Genomic DNA, 22,399 nt, shown 5'->3' with positions numbered 1-22,399 from the left:
ATTATTTTTATGGGCAGTAATCCAGTAACCTAACGACGTTACTTTCTAAAGTAACGATGCCCAACACTGGTAAGTTAATAGTCTACTGTAGCTGTGTGTCAGATGTTCTGTCTGAAGCAGTCAAAGCCAAGGAGAATGTTACAATTTAATTCACAATCGAGCATCTTGCCCTGCATCAAATATCACATGATCGAACAGCAGGATAAAACCGGATAGTCTGTCTATCTATCCATCCATCCATGAGCAACATAGGAATGAATTGATTGTCTATCTATCTATCTATCTATCTGCATAAAAAACAAATTGGTTATATAGATTATATAAAAACAAACAAATTATATCCTGATGAATATCAATATTTTCTTTTCAAAATCTTTTCATTTTCGTTTTATAACAGTATGGGTGTCAAGTCACATGTTCATAGAAAAAATCACACCCGTGTGAACTGAGTGGTGCAAGGTCTTATATAGCCTGATCAGCTGTGGTCTGACGTAATGTCAGTGACCATAGTAACCATGCTCATTCTTTTGGGTCCCACGTACAGGTACACACATACACACATACACGGACACAAACATAGATACAGACAAAGCTGGTTGTTGGAGTGGTTTGCACCACTCAATAAAAATCACACCCATGTGAACTGAGTGGTGTAAGGTCTTATATAGACTGATCAGCTGTGGTCTGACGTAATGTCTGACGTAATGAAATCACACCCGTGTGAACTGGGTGACCATAGCAACCATGCTCATTTTTTGGTACGAACAGACACGTAAACTAACAAAGCCAGTTGTAGGAGTGGTTTACACCACTCAACAAAAATAAAATCAGATTGTAGTATCAGTGACTGAGGTAAACAAACGTACTGTATGAATCACAGAGATCGTGGGCAGACATAATGAAAAGCCTATGTTATTGTGCAAAACATGCCCCTTCAAGACAAAAGAAAAACATTTCCTCCCCTTCAAGTCCCAATTTAGTAAAGCCAATTCCCAATTCCCCAGCCTCTCTACAAGTACTCCATCTCTGCTAACCCCCACAATCAGTCATTGGGAGGGTGAAGAAAGCCTCGGGTCTCCTCCGATACCCGGGCCATCAAGCCAACATCTTCTTTCAATATCAATATTTTGATAATTGCTGAAAATATATTGTGATATAATATTTTGCCATATCGCCCCTACCTCATATCACTTTAAAGAAAAATCACACCTGTGTGAAGTGAGGGACACTCTTATCATCATACATCATCATGAATCATCTCATACTGGCCATTCAGAATACCTGTGATTGGTTTAATAGCGGATTTGCTCGTTTGCATATGACGTACATTTTCCTTTCAATGTCAATGGCATTTAATGTTTAATTTACGTCATATTTAGTGGAATTTTGACCAAATTTCTCCGTTCATTGTCAATGAGTGTGTGGGGACTGTGTGGGGACTAAAGCTGTATATACATAGGAACACATTATTTGATAACTTTTCATCGTGCTCCTAAAATAATTGATGTGCTACTAGATTTTTCAACTTTGTAGCACACGTGCTAAGTGTCAAGCCCTGTCAGTGGGGGCCAGACGCACCCCTCCACCTCTCCCACTCTCTCATGGTTTGTGTTACTGGTTCTGCATCTCTTCCAGTATGCCTCCAGCTCCATCTCTGCCTGCAGACCTCTGTCTCTTTCTCACTCGGTACTATCTGTTATTCCCTCTGCTTCGGTTCATCCACCTGAAGCGTGTGTGCGTGCCGTGCGTGCGTGTGTATGCGCATGTATGTGTGTGCGTGCGTCTGTCTGTCTGCGTGCGCTTTGAGGGGGCACTTATGCCCAATGTGTACCAGGTAGATACCCTGGCTCTAAAAAGGAAATGAAAACTGCCGGCATCGGAGCACAATGAGATATGACAGCACATTCCTCTCTCTGTCTCTGTGTGTGTGTGTGTGTGTGTGTGTGTGTGTGTGTGTGTGTGTGTGTGTGTGTGTGTGTGTGTGTGTGTGTGTGTGTGTGTGTGTGTGTGTGTGTGTATTGAGGACTGAATTGCATATAGCATCGCGGATAGGCAGAAACCTTGCATCTCCATATTTCATCTATTAATGTTTCTCAAATGAATGCCCCGTTTCCATACTTCATCTGTATGGCAGGGTCGCGCAGAAATAGCCGATACAAACAAGCTCAGCCCGCATTGCCAGATTGTATAGATCTGCTACTCTTACTTACTTTAGCTATTTTTGCAAAATAGGATGCAAGTGGTTGAACATAATATTATACACATTCAGAAAGGGAACCCATTTTAGTGTTTTAAGCATTATGTTATACTTTAGCTATTGAAAAATAGCAGATCTACAAGCTCGTAGCGCGGCACCGAGTGCCGCGCTACGAGCAGCTTGTAGATCTGCTATTTTTTTTAAATCTTGAAAATGTGGTGCAAATCTTTGAATGTATATTCTTTCAGAGCAACTTTTTTTAACTCAAATCTTTGCTTCTGGGGGGGGGGGAGGGTCCCTGTAACAACATATTTTCAGATGGGGGTCTGCCAAAAACAGATAATTGGGGGTCCTTGACATGAAAAAGGTTGAGCACCACTGACACAGAAACAGAGGTTTTTCAGACAACCGTTGATGACTACTACGTAGAATCTGTTCTCAGGTCTAAATGGGTTAACCAATGAATCATTAACGAGAGCGTGTTTGAAGTTGTGACTAATAATAACAACAACTCTGGAATATATATTTCTTTATTTTTTTCATATCCTCAAACGTAACAGTTTCGGACATACAAGATTTCCACCCGACAGCGATATTCAACCCAGTTTTCATTTCAATTTCCTGTCAGCACAGCTTCCCTGGCACATAACTTATAAGTAGATGAAAGTGTGTGTGTGTGTGTGCGTGCGTGCGTGCGTGCGTGCGTGCGTGCGTGCGTGCGTGCGTGCGTGCTCCCAGCCGTTGACCTCTGCCAGGCTATAATACAATCTCTTTTCTCTTTTAATCACATACCCATTTGCCTCTCTCCATGTTACCCCAGTAAATCTGTTGTTGCTATATCATCCATTATTGCAGTCCTACAAGTCCCGGCAGAACTTGGACACTAGGGGCCGCTGTTTCTTCATGGTTCTAAATACCATTGCTGGGTTAACCTGCATTCAGTCTGTGGACCAAATCCTGAGCATTCATTTAACTCCAAGGGTGCAAAATGAACCCGTAGGAGTTAAATTACTGATTTGTCTGCATGTCAGTCTGTCCACCAGAGGGGGCTTCAAACGCCAAATGCAGCTCAGCTAAGCACAACTCTGGGTTGCCTTGTTCTTATCAATATGATCACTCCCAATCTTCCGCCGTAGTCTGAAAACCCACCTCTTCAGACTGCATCTTGGCCCGTAGCACTTGCCGTAGCACTTGCAATAGCCTTGACGACCTTACAGGCATATACAAAGGCTCAATTGATGTAACTTAGATAGCATTTTATGTAGACATAGCACTATAGTATATATATGCATAGTTTCATTATATAGATATTCCACGGTTATGCTCTTAGCTTACATAATTTCACTAGTCTTTATGTATTTGATGTATCGCCATGTTTTGTTCTTGCTTAAATGTAAATCGTGGCGAAAGCCACAAAAACAAAGAAAGAAAAGAAAATTGAATCGACAGATTAAACAAATGCTCTGTAATTTTGGTGAAATGGCAATGCCAGGGGACTCTTTTGTAATCCGGTGTGTACAACATCAAGAGTTTAAAAGACCTTGGAACTATTTGCAGACCCCTGTGACCTGTGAATGAGACGGCACACAGCAGTATCAAGGGACAGTTCTTTGGGGTGAATTCCGGCAATAAAGTGGAACAGAGACTGGCAGAGAGAGGCCCGTGGGAGGAAGAATGTGGCACGATGCAAACCCTTCTCAGACACTTCTCTCTCCCTCTCCCTCCCTCTCTCTCTCTCTCTCTCTGAGGAAAGCAGGTAGGTCTGCGTAGCAAGCGACACAGAAACACAGTACAGTAGCTTCTCACTCACTGCCAATCACACACATGCACACACACACACTTACACAGTAACTTCTCCACCTCCTGTGTTCGTTGGCACTGCCAGCTCCACCGCACACGGTGGCTGGCATCAGTTAAAACCCACCACATTGTGACCCCATTCAGACAACCCACCGAGACCGCACGCACACACACACACACACGCACGCGCGCACGCACGCACGCACACGCACGCACGCACACACTCTGACAGGGAAGGAACAGGGAGACATGAACGGAGTGTCTGTGTGTGCGTGCGTGCGTGCGTGCGTGCGTGCGTGCGTGCGTGCGTGCGTGCGTGCGTGCGTCACTACCCCGGTATCTGGGGGGGAAATATTGCTTCAAGTGAAAACGTCATGATCCGTGTCTGTGAATGCAAGAGAAACTACATGCTTCGATTAAAGCCTTGTTATTTTTATTTTTTTGTATGTGCAAGTGCAATTTTAGGGTAACAGTTACAAAGAATTGGAGGTCGTGGTTAGGCTTATGGCGATTGGTTTTGCTAAGGGTTCGTTTCAGGGATTTAGACTGTGTTTAAACTGTGTTTAGACTGGTTTTTAGGCTGTTTGTGTTTATGTTGGGCAAGCAAAAAAGAATCACATGCGAGGGTGTTTGTGTGCGCATTAACAATGCATCTCCATGCAGTGATGTCATCGTGCTTAGTGCATGCAAATATTAATCTTGCAAAAGCGCAAAAATATATACAGTATAGGCACGGCACCCACCCACACACACACCACACACACACACACACACACACCACACACACACACACACACCACACAGCGCCTACGTAGGGTCAGTTTGATTAATTGGAGTGTTCAGTGTCGGTGATAGCTGTGTTCCTTGGAGACAACCCACTGTCCCTTTCATTGCACCTTAACCCTGACACACACACGCACACTCACACGCTCACAAACGCGCACACACACACACACACAAACACACTTAATCTCTTGCTTTCTCAGCTGAAATTAGAGCACATCTCTCTCTCTCTCTCATCTTGCAAATGACCCACCATCAGGCGTGTGCTCACCTTGCCAAGAGCAATAGTGTGTTGTCGCAGAACATCGGTCGGCTACCGTAAGACACAAGGGACCGCTAAGTGTGTGTGCGCATGTGTGTGTGCGTGTGTGTGTGTGTGTGTGTGTGTGTGTGTGTGTGTGTGTGAGTGTGTGTGTGTGTGTGTGTGTGTGTGTGTGACGCACATGTAATTCATGTGTGCATTCTGCCTCTGAGCAGCAGACAGCTTAATGACCCAATGAATATTAGGCCTCACACACACAAACTTTGTACACAAAGGTCTGTGCATGTGCCCGGGCACGTGCACCCGGGCACGTGCACCCGAGAGGTGCGCTTCATGTTCCCTCTCTCACCCACTGGATCCTTTTTCTGAGGGCTGGAGAACCAAGGTGACTTGCCCGAGTGTGTGCGTGCGTGTACACTAAAGGACCCACGCATCAAACACGCGCACGCACGCACGCACGCATGCACACAGTAGACCAAGGTTTTATCCTCCAAGAGTTTTATGTAGCTTTAAACCAGCGAAAAGAGCAGCTATATTTCCTCTGTACTGCAAGGTGACAGCCAGAGAGAGGCAGGAGGAGGGAGGGAGAGAGAGAGAGAGAGACAGAGAGACACTGCAAGTATAAGACACCGGTAAATGGAAAATTGTGCATTTAATATAGTGCCTTTATCCAAGGTGCTTTACATAGATTGTGCATTACATTCACCCATGCATTCACGTACATACCGATGCTGGAGGAAACCATGCAAGGCACCAACCAGCACATCGGGAGCAATTAGGGTCTTGCTCAAGGACACCTCGACACTAACCATCCGGCCACTCTACCCCTGATCCACCGGTGTATTGAGGATGTACAGTATGTATGTGTGCTCCCATGGACTCACCACTTCTACAGCAAACTTCATGGCATGGTGGAGAAAAAAAACTCACATGTTTTACTTAAGCAAAAGTATCAACACTGCAATATAGAAACACTCAAGTGAAAGTCTGGAATTCAAAATGTACTTAAAAGTACCAAAAGTAGTACTCCTTATGTCCCATTTCTTGTTTTCAAATCCTTTGGAAATAGCAGATCTACAAGCTCACAATGTGTCACATCGCGTTGCATTGTGGGCTTGTAGATCGGCTATTTTCAAATGGTCGAAATGTATATAGGGCTAAAGTGGCTAATGTATGTTTTGTAATTATAATAAAAATCTAAAGTTTTTAAATAATTGTAGTGGAGTAAAAGTACAATATTTGTCTCCACCAGGCCGAAGGCATGGGGAGAGAGTATGTTTTGCACTCCGTCCGTGTGTGTGTGTGTGTGTGTGTGTGTGTGTGTGTGCGTCTGTCCTTCCTTCCGTCCGTCTGTTACCAGCTAATCTCCGGCACCGTTGGCCCGATCCATGCCAAACTTTGCACACACACTCTCTGGATGCCAACGACGAACCTCTGCCCCAAATATTCCTCAACGGCCTGTTATAGCGCCACCATGAGGCCGATTTAGGCAAAACACATTTCTGTAGATTACTCGTACACATTTTATCCATACATCACACAATTCGGTATACACTATCTCCATAGTCATGTGATCAACACGGATATGCACCATTTCCCATCTTCCTTCCTGATTGGCTAAGATTCGCTTCCAAAGCTCACATGATTGGTCCGTTTCGAACAAAATGCGACAAATCACAAACACAGTGTGCAATTTCCGTGAAATTATACACGCACATTTCCACTAGGCTGAGGACGACATGACACAATTTATTTTCCAAACCAGCCTCATGGTGGCGCTATAACAGGGCAATTCCTGTTTTTACCTATAACTGCATCGATCTGTGTACAACTTTGTATGCGCACTCCCTAGAGGCCATGGAAAAACATTTTCCCTGCATCCCTCCACATCTGCCGGTTATAGCGCCACCATGAGGCCGATTTCTGCAAAACACATTGTTTATATTAGTCGCACAGATTTCATCCAAATCTCATGCAAATCGGTATACATGATCTCTGTAGTCATGTGATCAAGACTTCAGGAGTGGCCCGTTTTGTACAAAATGCTGCACATGTCCTGCTCATCCAGAATTCTATCCTCAGAGATGCTATGAGTGATCTGGCTCTGCATTTCCTCAACAAAATGAAGAAAATTGTTGCAAAAAACAAACAAACATGTTTATATCACTCCTAAACATTTTGCCAAACATCACACACACTCCTATCCTCCTGGTGGAGACCTGTGCCCAGAAGGGCACTTTTTCTAGTTGCCTCTGAGATGTAGTGGAGTAGAAGTAAAAGTATTGGAAATTGGAAATACTCAAGTAAAGTACAAATACCTCAAAATTGTACAGACTTGAGTTACTTTAAGTGGGTCCGGGAACCCCCAGGGGTCCTTGAATTTGTGTCAATTAGGAGTTCCTTGACATGAAAAAGTTTGGGAAACACTGCTTTAAACCACTGGCATCACACAGCATCCTGCTGTTACCTATACCGTCTCTGGTTCTCCTCTCACTCCCACACTCTCTCTCTCTTCCCCTTATCTCTCCTGAGAGACATGCCATCTCATTTACCTTCACTTTGTCCTGACTTGCTCCATCACACCTCCCTCCGTCTCTCTGACACTTAGCTGTTCTCAACTCTCACCCCCTCTCTCTCTCTCTCTCCCCCCCCATCGCCTTGTTCCTCTCACTCTCCCCGTTCCCCTATTCTCTACATTATTCTCACACCACCACCAGATCAGATTCAGTGCTTTGTTTCCAACCCTTTTCACATCAAGGTCCATTATGTATTCGGCGTGTTGTGACCTGTTACCTGTACCAGTCACAACCACTAGTGGTTTCCGCCGGATCACTGGTTGAAGTGAAAGTAGAAATACACAACCGTACCGACTAGTCCAATGTAGAAATAAAAGATTGGTATATGAAGATGTACGTGTCGTGTTTATACAGTAACAAAAGTAAAAGTAGAAATATTTTGCTCAGAAAAACAATCTGAGAATAAATATGATGTTGGTTAAGAGAAGTCCAACGTCTTCAGCCAGTTGAAGGTAGAAGGACTAGGACTTGAGCACCTATAGCTCAACATGGTCAACTTATTGAATCAGAGAGAATATAATAATATACCTGGACACAATCAGGAGAGACTACCCAAATAAAATACTGGAGCACTCCACTCGACTTTGCAGGGGTGACCGACATTTCGACTTGCGTCTTCCCCAGAGTCAAACATGACAGTTTAAGTTGATTAATTATATTAAAATATGTTTGGTGTAATAATGTAAATCTGCAAAGTAACAAGTAATCATTTTTCAATTGTTTAATTCCTCAAGTGAAGTAAAAGTACCAAAACATTGTCAGTACTTGAGTAAATATGCTTAGTTACTTTCCACCTCTCTCTCTCTCCCTCTCTCTCTCTCTATTCCCCTCTTCCCTGGTCGGCTGTCAGAGCTGCCACTTTCTGTCGACCACTCATTTATTACAGGTCGGTGTCGCAGGAAGGGCCATTTAAACAGGACAATGTGGCCCATGCACCTGCACGCAGCACACAATCTCGCACACGCACTCACGCAAATGCAAATGCAAATTTAGTCACCCAATTAATTTGTGTGGGTGTGCGTGCGTAGATGCCAGACACAAACTCCTGAAAAGTCACACACAAACACACAAGTCCAACAGACAGACAGACAGACAGACAGACAGACAGACAGACAGACAGACAGACAGACAGACAGACGTGGAAACAGGCTTGCAGGTACACACGACTCCATACATTTAGTCTTTTCCCATTACACAAAAGCCTCAGGCCAAGGGTTGCTGTGTGTTGTTAACCGGACAGAGAAGGCAAATGCGCGGAGAAAGCGCACATTGGTACTAATCGTCTATAATTAGGCTAATGTATGTTTAAGTCAAGGGGGGGGGGGGGGGGGGGGAAGTGCACCTGTGAATGTGAATGTGCTTATATACTATATATTGTACCGTCCTTCAAAGTGCTGGAAGAGCATTTCCCCACGCTTACAATATTAAAGCGAGCAAAGCCTTTTTTCTGTCATGTCCACAAGTGAACGAACATGGAAGACAGAACAAGTGGACAAAACAAGTACACGTAGGGACAGAGACAGAGGGTGTCTGGGTGAGACAGAGGTAAAGTTCCTGCATGTCCGACCACCACCAGCCAAAGAGGCAGACCGGTTTTTCGATTCGTCCAGGGTGCATTCATCCATGCTTGGCCGGGTGATCCAACTCAACACACATTTTCATACAACAAATAGCAAGAAATAGCCGATCTACAAGCTCACAATGTGTCGTGATGCAACGCATGGTGAGCTTGTAGATTCGCTTTTTTGGGGGGCGAGGGGATGGATTTGACAAGTAGGACCGATTAACCCTCCCCTGCTGCTGGCAGTGACAGGGACTATACACATGCGGCGCAAAATGTGGCTTAATTAATAAACAGGACAGAGAAATATAGGCCTCCTGCTAAATTACCATGACCCCCCCAAAAAACACAAGCACATAATTACATGCACAGTCACACTGCAAGTACTTTATAGTACCCCAGGAAGACTAGTTGCTGTCATGTACAGCAAGCTAATGGGGATCTAATAAATAAATCAAATCCTAACGGATATACAGTACACATACACACACAAACACGCGCGCACACACACACACCTTTAGCTACACAAGTACCCCACAGGCATGCACGTACTAATTTGTGGCGTAATTAAACACATTGGCTATGGTGAATATCTGAAAAGGGATTAGCAGCACAGACAATGGCACACACACACACACACACACACACACACACACACACACACACACACACACACACACACACACACACACACACACACACACACACACACACACACACACACACACACACACACACACACACACACACACACACACACACACACACACACACACACACACACACACACACACACACACACACACAGAAAGAGAGAGCTAATGAAGACCACTTCATCCAGAGTGTAGTTCTGAATATGTAACAATGCTGCAATTCAAACACTGAATGGTTTTTGTGTGAGTGTGTGCGTCTTTGTGCACAGCGCACATGGGTTGCCACGAGAGACGTGAGGAGGAGGTCGAGAGAGAGAGAGATGCGCGTGTGCGTGCGTGTGTGCGTGCGTGCGTATAAGTAACAGGGTTGACAATGGTGACGATAGCAATCAGTGACTGATGACTATAGGCCTGCCACGATTAATGCATGATAACTGCCCGATTGCATTCACGTGAGATAATCGCAATTAGTTTTGCATTTCCATGTTCATTCATACACAATTGCAGGAATAGCGGAACTACAAGCTCACAATGCGACGCGTCAATGTGGTGATGTGTTGCTTGTGAGCTTGTAGAGCTGCAATTATTTCCACCATTTCTATCTCGAAAGTAGTGATGGGTTACTGGCAAAAAGAACCTCACGAGTCACGATACAATTTGCAGTGGTGGAAAAAGTACTCGCATTACTTAGGTAAAAGTATCAATACTGCAATATAGAAATACTCTGTTACAAGTAAAAGTCCGGAATTCAAAATTTACTTGAGTAAAAGCACAAAAGGATTGGTATCAAAATATACTTAAAGTACCAAACATAGAAAGTACTCATTGTGCAGAATGTCTCATTTAAAGTTTTCAAATATTTAAAATGAAATAAAAAAATAGCTCTGCTAATGAAAATAGCAGATCTAATTGGAAATACTCAAGTAAAGTACCTCAAAACTGTGCTTAACCCATTTTGGGCGGGAACCCCTTTTGGTGTTAGCATTATGTTATGGTTTAGCTATTGAAAAATAGCAGATCTACAAGCTCATAGCGCGCCACAGAGTGGCGCGCTACGAGCTTGTAGGTCTGCTATTTTTGAAAAATCGAAGAACGACTGACATAGAAACATAGCTTTTTCAGAAAACTGTCAGGATGTAGAAGACATTTTTAGAATCTGATCTCAGGTCAAAATGGGTTAAGCTCAGTACAGTACTTAGTGTACTTAGTTACTTTCCCCCTCTTGACAATTTGACAAAAGGTGAAGATAGCAATCAGTGACTGGTGACTGGAGCAGGAACAGACGGATATGATGATCCACTCTCATTTGAAAAAACGTAAAAAGACCAAATCAAAAACCCTATTTGGATTCTAATGACCTCCACTCTACCGGCTGAGACTAGGCAGATGACTACAGCAACTTAGAATCAGATTGAGGGGAAGCGCGTGCGCACACACACACACACGCGTGCACACACACGCGTGCACACACACACACACGCGTGCACACACGCACGCGTGCATACACGCACGCGTGCATACACGCACGCGTGCATACACGCACACATACAGTCGTGTACTGTATATGCTCATCATGTGTGAACAGTACTAGTCGAGCATATTGTCCATGAGGCAAATTGGGTGTCATCATTAAAACGAGAAAAATGAACTCCATCCATCCCGTTTCCTAACTGTGCGTGCGCATGGCGCATGCATGTGAGTGTGAGTGAGTGAGAGAGAGAGATAGAGATCGAGAGACAAAGGGAGACAAGAGTCTGCTAATTGAGGACATACACACAACATATCTGATGCATTCACTCATCCACTGTATGTGAGCACAATATGTGCTTACATAAAAGTATGATTTTCCATAATGCATTATTGACAAAACCCTACTTGTGTTCAAAGAATGACCAGGACTCTTCCAAGAACCAACTGGCAAACAATCACCTTATCTCTGGAATGCTTGGAATTTTATCCCAGTGAAGAAAAGAGAGATTATATGACTTTAACAAAGAATGATATACATATGCAATGCATTGTGGGCATTTGGCAGTGTGTGCATGCACAGTGGACTACTGTGTTCTTCTACCGCACTGCTTTTCAACCCTTTTCATTTCAAGGCCCATGATTTTATTCAGCATTTGAGCCATTTGATGACATTTAGCCTCTCAGATCCAAAACTAAGGAATATTTTGTTGTCCTTGATCAAAATAACAATTATTCTACATTCTATAGACTTCTTGTAAGTAATGCAGATGGTTTAGCAATAATTTAACTCTTGAGAGCGTATAAATGAAACCAAATGGACCCGTACGGGTCCATTTGGTTTCATTTTACGCTCTCAAGGCGTGCCGCGGGTTCGACTCCCGATCCCGGCGGCCTTTGCCACGCCTTCCCCCGTCTCTCTCCCCATTTCCTGTCAGTCTACTTTCAACCTATCAATAAAGGCAGAAAAAGCCAAAAAAAAATCCTTAAAAAAATATATATATATCTAATACGGGTCCATTTGGTTATCAACTCTCCATCATTTAGCTGGGGACCACCTGGTCAACCACCCCCTCAAGGACCACTGGTGGTCCCCGGACCACTGGTTGAAAACCACTGGTTCTACCGTACTGCATGTAGCCATGCATGCACTGTCTAAAAACTTAAACTAAAAACGACTCGGATTTTCCTCGCGTGCTACTAGAGCTAGTATGTATGCGTTTCATGGCGCTGCCGCGAGTGAGATATGGCAGTTCATGGAGGAAGGGTGACATCTGTACGACCGGAGGGGTCCCGCTGGGGGGCTGGCACTGGACACTTCGACCCCAGCCACGGCCAAGTGTACTTGTCATTTACCACCAAAGGCAAGGGGGGTTCATAAGTCTCTCCCTCCGCCAAAGGAGAGGCAGAGAGAGAGAGAGAGATATTCCTCGAGCTGATGGGAGATACTTAAGGTGGGTTATTGGAGTTGCCTCTCCCCCCCTTTCTCTCTCGCTTGCGTGATCTTGGATGCTTTCCCCTCCCATGCTGTGCATTTGTGATTCCGCATGTAAATATTTGGCCAATTTGCGAACCCCCCCGGAACAGAGGCTCCTCTGTATGGCCGGCGGCGGCAGGGCAAACAAAATGTCAAGCCAACAAGGCTCGTGACGCCACGGTCGGCCCTGTTGCTTTTTCAAACTGCCTGGGAAGGAGGAAGGTCTCATGTGCCGAAGCGGGCGGCCAGACAAAAGACAGAAAAGCCTGCCAGAGGACTCGCTTTTTTTCAACCCATTGCACGAACAAAATTTGTTCTTTGTTCGACTGGAAGTCAGCAGGACAAAGATACTCTCGGCGCGAGCGGAGACTGACTTGCCTTGGGGGAACGTTGCCAAACCCACACAGTGAAATCCTTGGGGCCCGTAGTACGCACGGGGTCCATTTGGGATTTTGAGTCCATTATATTCCAATCGACGCTGAAGATTTGAAACCGCACGCACAGGAGGCACACTGCTCTGCTGTCTTGGGCCTCTGTGAATCACTCCATCATCTGATGCATCGCGTCGTCGTTTTTGTAAAGCCTTCTGCTCCGCGCGCCGCAAACGATTGTTCTGCTATCGATGATAGACGAGGCGAGGCGCAACCTCACAACGCACAGCTCAATGTCACCCATGACACCCAACTCAAATTATTATTCTCCCAGGCACTCGTGCCCCCCCCCCCACCCCTCCATTCCTTTACGCTTTTGTTAAACTTTTCCTTGCTCTTTTCTTTCCGTCTCTGTCCGTCTGTCTAACTGCCACCGCTGTTAGACATGTGGTATACAACACCCGCAGATGAACAGAATGGGTGTAAGATGTGTATCAGTTAATCGAGAGCTGATAATGGCTTATCTCGGGGCGGTGATGTCAGAGAGCGCTATGGTAGGTATAGGCTATGGCAAAGGTGACACTGCGGTTAACTGTGGAATGACACTGAGCTGCTAGCTGACTGGTCGAGGCTCTGGACTGATGAGCCGGTGCAAGATTGTCATCTGGCGATAGCAACGCTGCCTAATTTAGAACAAGATTGGATTCTCTGGTGTTCCTGTACAGTGAAATAAAGGGCTCATAGTCTAGACTGATGTTATCAAAAAGGAGCTTAATTAGTCTCTGTAATAAATTCTCATTTCGCGCACAGTTCTACAAAGCTCGAGCCAGATTGCGCGCGTGGGTGCGTGCGCACATGTGCGTGTGTGTGTGTGTGCGCGCCCCTCCCTGCGTGTGAGCCAAACGGTCTGACAACCGGCGTGTAACTCGATGTTGGCTTGGCATTCGCCGAGGCCCTCCCAGCCATTCCACAGGAGAGCGCATCTTTAAATGTCACCCCAAACAGTGCATGTGTGTGACTGTGTGCGTGTGTGTGTGTGCGTGCGTGCACACTGCACACACAAATGTACTGACACCTACCTACACGCCTGTGCACACGCGCACGCACGCATATTTACACCGCAGCTGGACAGATTAGAATGTTAGAGCTATTTGTCACAGAGAGAGACGGCCAAACAAACAGACAGACAGACGGACAAACTTGGCTGACAGGCAAGGCAGACGACAGACAGACAGACAGACTGTAGCAGAGAGACAGCTTAAAGACAGACAGGCAGACCAGAGCGTAGGGATGTTCATCGTGACATTTTACTTGACGAATATTTGTCATAACAAATAATTGTGATTAACGATTTAATTGTGTTTTGGGCCAATTAACGTTTGTTTGTTTGTGTGGATAAGCTTGTATCCACACAAGCTTGTGTTGCAAGCTTGTATAGACCGACTATCTCATACATGGAAAAGGTTATAAACGATTCTGCAAGATAATTGCGATCAGACGTAATAATTGTAGCAGGCCTACGAACCAGAGAGTCAGAGAGAGAGACAGACAGATTGACTGCCACAGACAGACAGACAGACAGACAGACAGACAGTACCACCAGAGACAGAAGCAGTGAGCGGAAGAGCTCCTCTGCAGGGCAGCATTAAATCATTACTGTGTTAAACACTATTCACTAGATCTAGTCGATGTCGGCCTGCTGTCAACATGTCTTTAATGACATCACACAGCTAACCAGAGAGATGGAGAGACAATGACTGATCACACATTTAAGGTTATTGAATATTTCACATAGACCGCAGTCACCGCACGCACGCACGCGCACACACACACACACACACACACGCACACAGCATACTTTGGATTCCAGAATGGGCAACATAAATTTGCATCACAAATGCAAAGTACAAGGAGTCAGTGCTCTGCGAAAACACTGACTGCAGTGTTTACTGTCTGTTAGTTCAATTAGCACTCACAATTTTGCCACGTGAAAAAAGTAAATAACCACACATGAGGGGGACCCAACCCCCAACCTAACCCAACCCCCCCCCCCCCCCTCAGATCTCTTCCCACTCATCCCTGTGGAATTGCATGCAGAGTATTTTAATCCATGTGGAAAGACGGGCTGTCATTCAAGCTATACCCACTAACTACTATCCTGTCTACTGTTGTCTATTAGGCTGCATGGACACGACGGACCACCACCACCACAGTGTGTGAATCAGTGATAGTAGTAGCATCATCGTTTTTTTGGGGTTATTTTTGCACTGAGGCTGGATGATATTATCCACACAGGCTCGCCACTGCACATCAAGCTACACTCGCACGGTACTGGAAATCTGTGTGTGTGTGTCTCAGAGAGGGCAATGTCAGTTACAAGTCTGAAAGACTATGACATAACGCTCACTAGTAGTAGTAGAACACACACACACACACACACACACACACACACACACACACACACACACACACACACACACACACACACACACACACACACACACACACACACACACACACACACACACACACACACACACACACACACACACACACACACACACACACACACACACACACACACACACACACACCAAATAGAATGCTTAGTGTATGTTGCCAGTGCCACCATGCATGTTCAAAAGCAAAATGATGTTCAAAGGATGTTCAATGCAAACAAAAGTACCAAAGCAAACAGACATAATCTCCCCTTCTTATCTCACACAATAAGGGGTTCATTGCACGTTGAGCACTATTGATCAGCACAGACTGTGAACAAAGCTTTGTGGAGTGGAGGAGAAGTTGTTGGGCAACAACTCAAATCTCTCAACTTCAAAAGGAACGCAATGATTATTATGAACTTGAATAATAGACTAGTGTTGTTGCACTCAACTCCAGGCAGCAGGGAGAAAGTCACAATGTTCAACCAAAAACACGTTCATTTATTGAGGCTGCAGCAAATCTCTCTCTCTCTCTCTCTCCCTCTATCTCTCTATCTATCTCTCTCTCTCTCATATGATTCTGGAAGATGTTGATAAGGTTCTGAACAGGAGCAAGCGGTGACATTACAATCCAATCTAACGTGTTGCTTTATTTTATGTGATGCGGTCATGAGAACGCACACCAGGGGGCTTTTTGTTAAGCGAGATGCAAACCCTTTTCAACAAGAACGATGCTCAGTGTGTTGGTTACACTGACGGAATGATAACTGTTATTATGGGATCAATGGATCATGCATCCGAACCAAATTCAGTCCAGAGACTACAGACAGACAGTACACTAGCCAATAATCAATCAATCATGCTTTCTTTTAAATTAAACGACAAAACCAACGTATCGCAAGATTGAGTCAGGACAGCGCAGATTTTTCCCAAGACTTCACTCACACACACACACACACACACACACCAACTGTTTTGCAGAAAACATCGAACGGGTCCATTATACATTAATCATGGCTACATGAAGAGTGAAGTCGACCATTTGATAAACCGTGCGGTCTAATATCATGGGTAATGATATGTTCTGAGTTGAAGACTGAAAGGGGGGGGGGGGGGGGTGCAGTGCACTGACTCATTGCATAATAACGGGGGACAAACAAACAACACTTATTGCCAGTTATGTTCGGTTCGGTGCAATAACGGGAGTTTGGCTCGCCTTTTACGCACATTGCAGCGCCTGGATCAATGCAATATCCAACTAGTCAGAGTGTGCGTACTAGCCTACAACGGAGAGACTCAAAGCCCCCGCTCATACACACACCGTAGATCGGATCATAATCAGAATCAAACCGGCATCAGCCGCGCACCACCACCACCACCACCCGGGTAGGCTATAATTAGCCACCCCGGAACAATTATGATGAACCATGAGAGCTGCGTTGCGTGTACTGTACTGTAGTTTATGTGTGTGCGTGCCGTGCGTGCCACTCACTCACCTGACTGCGTGGCGGTGGAACGGATCACGGCGACAGTGACGAGAAGCCACCGGAGGAGACCCGCGGAGAGGAGGAACTTCATCTTATTGGGGATCAAAGGACGAAAAGCCTCGACAGTTGGTTTTAACTCCAGTTGGAACTCACATGTCCGATTATTCAAAAAAAAAATAGGTATCCCCCGTTTTCAAATTAAAACGAAATAATGAAGCGTCCGGTCCGGGGGGGTGGGGGGTCTTGATGAGAAGCCACACACACACATACACAAACCCCGTGCCACCATGCACCTCTCCGTCCGTGCGTGCGCGCGCGCGTCCTCCTCCTCCTGTCCTAAACAATCCCACGTCGGTCGCGGTGGCTCCGCTTAATTCTTATTTCTTGCTTGCTTCCTTTGATGCTACGGCAGAAGTTTTAACCAACTCGCATTGGTTGTTGGTTTGTTGTTCAGCCGCTTAACACACAGACCAAATGTTTGGATGGGTTTTTCTTTTCACTCAGCCGCTGATTCCACCAGTCTCATTACCCGAGTCTCTCTCTCACTCTCACTCACACACACAAACACTACTGCCTGCCATAGCGCCCGGTGGCTGAGAGAGAGAGGGGGGGGGGGGGGCTGTGGGAGAGGGGGGGTGGGTGGTGGTCTGGAGGGGGGGGGGGGGGAGTGGGGGGGGGTCTAGACACACCCCCTCGTTCCGGCTAACACCTCCCTCCGTGCGTTTGGATTGGTCTTCCAAAAACGCCAAGAGTTTTTTTTTTCTTCAAATACGCCCACAATGACTTATCAGTCTCACGTCCCTCTGATTGGCTCCATTATAAGGGCTCTGTGGACCCGCTGTCAATACACCTGTCACCACCAACTGTTCCAGGCAGGCAGCCTGTGTGTGTGTGTGTGTGTGTGTGTGTGTGTGTGTGTGTGTGTGTGTGTGTGTGTGTGTGTGTGTGTGTGTGTGTGTGTGTGTGTGTGTGTGTGTGTGTGTGTGTGTGTGCGCGCACGCGCCAGTGTGCGTGTGTGCGTGCGCGCGCCGAGCTGAGAGGCAGGCAGAGTGGTATGGTATGGTATGGTTTGATGATCACTCACAGCATATTTCCCAGACAAAAGAGAAGCCAGAGAAGTGTTGAAATGTCCAAACGGTGTCATCTGGGCTGGGTGGTGGGTAGAAGTAGGCTAGCTTCCATGTCAAGGACCCCCCATGGCCAGTGGCTATCAGAATCACCTACAGAAGACGAAAAGCAGGGGGGGAAAAGTCTGCATTATTCCACATTACTCAAACATGTTCAAGATTTTTTTTCACAAATATTTGCTATAGGCTACTTGAGAATATATTAAGTTCTATAAAACAGTGGTTCCCATACTTTTTCATGTAAAGGACCCCCAAATTGACACTAATTAGCCCGCGGACCCCCATTTGAAAAGATATGCCTGCAGGGACCCCCCATAAGAGAAAATTTTCACGGCTCTAGCAGTGATTCTCAACCCGTTTAATTTCAAGGACCCCCAGTTTGACATGCATTAGTCTACGGACCCCCCATTTAATGCCATTTCTACCTCTGGGACCCTGAATTTATATTGTAAAATCAATGTTAATAATATTAATAATAAATATAATAAAAATAATAATTTAAGGGTTAAATGGACCCTTATGGGCCTCCTATTTATTAGCATTTCTATCATTGGGACCCCAATACATATTGTAAAATCAAACTTAATTTAACTCTGAGAGTGTACAAATGGAACCAAATGGACCCTAACTCTCAGAGTTACAGACCCATAAGGGTCCATTTGGTTCCCAACTATCATTTAGCTGCATGGGTTGGCCGGGGACCCCCTGGAACTCCCTCAAGGACCCCTGGGAGGGCCCCGGACCCCACTTTGAGGACCACTGACCCGGAGGAGGACATCCAATCTGCCGTGTCTTTGTTGTTTGGATACATTAGTAATCAGGTCCAGGGTGGGTCAAAACTAAAGGAATATGCTCTGCTATTTATGTTGGCGGTGCAGCAATGCTGCTTGGTTGTTAAGTGGGCGACCTAGGAATTTGGAATATGGGTTATACAGGGCTTTGTTCTGCCTGTGTTCTGGAGGAAAAGAGTGCCAGTGGAATGGCTACAATGCAAATGTATAACAGGGAGAGAAGGCATGGGCTACAATATAACCTCTTATTAGGCGTCAGTGGTGGAGCAGTGTTGATTTCGTCGACTAAAAACTAAGACGAAAAATGTTCGTCGAATACCTTTTTCCACTGACGAAAACTAAATGGAAACTAAATGAAAACTAAGCTATATGATGACTAAAACTAAGACTAAATATACTGACAATTTCGTCAACAAATAAAAACTAGACTAAAATGTTAGGAAGGGACTATAGTGGACAAGAGATCCAGTATAAGTCATTTTACACTTGGTTGCATGCTGAAAATAGCAGATCTACAAGCTCACAACGCGTCGCAGACTCACAGCGCGACACGTTGTGAGCTTGTAGATCGGCTATTTTCAGCAGGTGTAAAAACACTCATTATGACGGCAAAATACATTTTGGTCAACTAAATAAACTGTAGATTTAGTCGACTAAAACTAGACTAACACTAAGACATTCCATGTGACTAAAATGTGACTAAAACTAAAGGAAAACTATTCAAAAGACTATGACTAAAACTAAAATAAAAAACTGCTGCCAAAAACAACACTGTGGCGGAGGAGTATATACTGAAATGTTTTAGCCTATCAGTAAAAGTATCAATACCACAATGTAGAAATATTCCCATTTCACAAGCTTGTCATGTATAAAAACCTTTCGAAAATAGCAGATCTACAAGCTCACAAACAATAGAATAATGCATCACTTGTAGTTGTAGATCGGTTATTTTCAAATAAAGCCACAGCAGGGTTGAAAACTTGAAGTGGTTAATAGATGTTTTTTATTAGATTTTAATAATTATAGTGGGGTAAAAAAAGTAGGCCTAATATAATTTGCATCTGAGATGTATAGTGGAGTAAAAGTAAAAGTATTGAACATTGGAAATACTCAAGTACAAAAAAATACCTCAAAATTGTACTTCAACTTGAGTTAAAAAGAAAATTACCTCAATTATTGTACTTTACACCTGCTAGTTTGTGGCAAAGAAAGAAAGAAAGAAAGAAAGAAAGAAAGAAAGAAAGAAAGAAAGAAAGAAAGGAGACTCTGATCTTTGCAACCGTTACGCAGCGGCAGCAGCAGTGCTAGTATCAGCCCACATGGGGTCACGCTTTGCGGATCGCATCACATACTGTAGCCAGGAGGCTGTAAAATGTATATGATGCTGTTCATGGACCGGAGCAGACAGTGAAATGTATGGACCTCAGAGTACAGTTTCAGGGCCAGTCATTTTTACTACCCAGGGAGCAGGGACGTGCAGAGAGTGTCAGAGAGGCATGGGGGCTGAGATCTCTTATAAGAGGACATACTTTTGGACAAAAAATAGCGAAAATGGCAGATCTACAAGCTCTCAACGCGTCACAATATTTGCCTTTGAGATGTAGTGGAAGTATACTGACATTTTTTAAATACTCCAGTAAAGTAAAAGTACCTCAAAATGTTAAAGTACTTAAATAAATGTAGTTGCACCACAGTTGACTGGTATGGTGTGAAACCAATAAGAGTTCAGGCCTTGTGGAATCCATTTATTATGACCTATGTCAGTGGTTCTCAACGTGGGGTCCGGGGGTCCTTGAGGGAGTTCCAGGGGGTTCCCCAGCTAAATGATAATTAGGAACCAAATGGACCCTTATGGGTCTGTAACTCAGAGAGTGTACAAACGGAGCCAAATGGACCCGACACACTCTCAGAGTAAAATTAGCATTGATTTTACAATATAATATTGGGGTCGACTCTCAGAGATAGTAATGCCATTAAATGGGGGGTCCGTAGCTTAATGCATGTCAAACTGGGGGTTTATTATGTGTAAGATATTCTATATGATTTCCAAAGCCACTCTATCCATTTGTGCCCAATCATTTAAACCCCACGTTCATTTGGTGTCCTCTGCTACCATCTGCTGGACTATAGAGAGCATTGCTGGTTATGCTTGTAATAATCAGTGGTAAACTATACCCAGCCCAGCAGCAGAACATAATCTTAACCTTTACCAGATGCAAAATTATAAAAACAATGCATTAACCCTTCTATCCAATAAAATCATTGTAAATGGGCCATAGCCTATAGTTGCCAAGTGCCAACTCAACTCAAGGTAGCCTATATATGGCTACATATAGGCCTATATATACTGGTACTGTACTGTAGGCCTACCCAAATATTAGGCTACTCAACAAGTGCATTTTGCAAATATTCTACTTATTGAGTTAGTATAGGCCTATAGCTACAAACTATAACTAAAGATTTAGAAATGTAGACATGATAAAAAATAACTAAGCCAAAGCTTTTCCAGAAATTCACAAAATATAAAAGAACACACAACAGCTCAGATGATGATAATAACAAAAACTCTAATGCAAATGTGTCATTAATGTCATTAATGACATTAAATTAGCGCCAAGACGCGAGTCAGTCTTCTCACCCCCCCTCCCCCCCTCCCCACACACACACGCACACACACACACACCAAACAGAGTTTTGAGCGGCATATATAGTAGCCTATAGCAATTAGCAACAACAACTAACAAGCAAGGCGAGGCCAGCATTATCATGAATAAATAATTCATATTATTGTCATTGACAATATAGGCTACATGTATGTTCATTTTGTTTATGTTCAGGCTAACTTTTTGCTCGAGCAAATTAAGTGCGTCACGACACGAGCTGATGGCCCAACTTGTTCAGAGAGTGAAAACAATTAGCCTAAAAACAAATAGGGCTTAATATATTACTGCCTATAGTCTGGAACACACAACAGCTCAGATGATGATAATAACAAATGTGTCATTAATGGCATTAATGACATTAAATTAGCGCCAAGACGCGAGTCAGTCTTCTCACCACACACACACACACACACACACACACACGGGCTCCAAACAGAGTTTTGAGCGGCATCGCAATTAGCATGTTCAGGCTAACTTTTTGCTCAAGCAAATTAAGTGCGTCACGACACGAGCTGATGGCCCAACTTGTTCAGCAAGAGTGAAAACAATTAGCCTAATTATAATCAAATAAAAACGAATAGGGCTTAATATATTACTGCCTAGTAGTCTGCCTTCTACACCGTCGTCCAAAGGTTAATGGAAATATACATATAAGCCTTAAAACCCACCTCTTATTGGCGCTGAAAACCACTGGTCAGTCAGCAGTCAGGTGAACAAGTCTCAGTGACAAACCCATCCAGGTT

The 22,399-nt window shown here is 44.5% G+C and overlaps 1 protein-coding gene across 4 annotated transcripts in view; it reads right to left on the bottom strand.

Annotated features, from left to right (window-relative positions):
• The window catches only part of LOC306917336 (receptor tyrosine-protein kinase erbB-4-like), a 467,869-nt gene extending 450,622 nt beyond the window's left edge, over positions 1–17,247 (bottom strand). For all 4 annotated transcript variants that reach the window (XM_079495511.1, XM_079495513.1, XM_079495512.1 and 1 more), the window contains exon 1: positions 17,085–17,247. In XM_079495511.1, the coding sequence (XP_079351637.1) occupies positions 17,085–17,166 (82 nt within the window). In that variant the 5' untranslated portion in view covers positions 17,167–17,247. The remainder of the gene's footprint in view (positions 1–17,084) is intronic.
• Positions 17,248–22,399: the final 5,152 nt, after the last annotated feature.

The sequence above is a fragment of the Electrona antarctica genome (genome assembly GCF_951216825.1).
Source record: "Electrona antarctica genome assembly, chromosome: 24".
In the NCBI taxonomy this organism is placed as follows: domain Eukaryota; kingdom Metazoa; phylum Chordata; class Actinopteri; order Myctophiformes; family Myctophidae; genus Electrona; species Electrona antarctica.
Note: the sequence above shows the minus strand (reverse complement) of the source record. Positions and strands in the feature narration are given on the sequence as shown.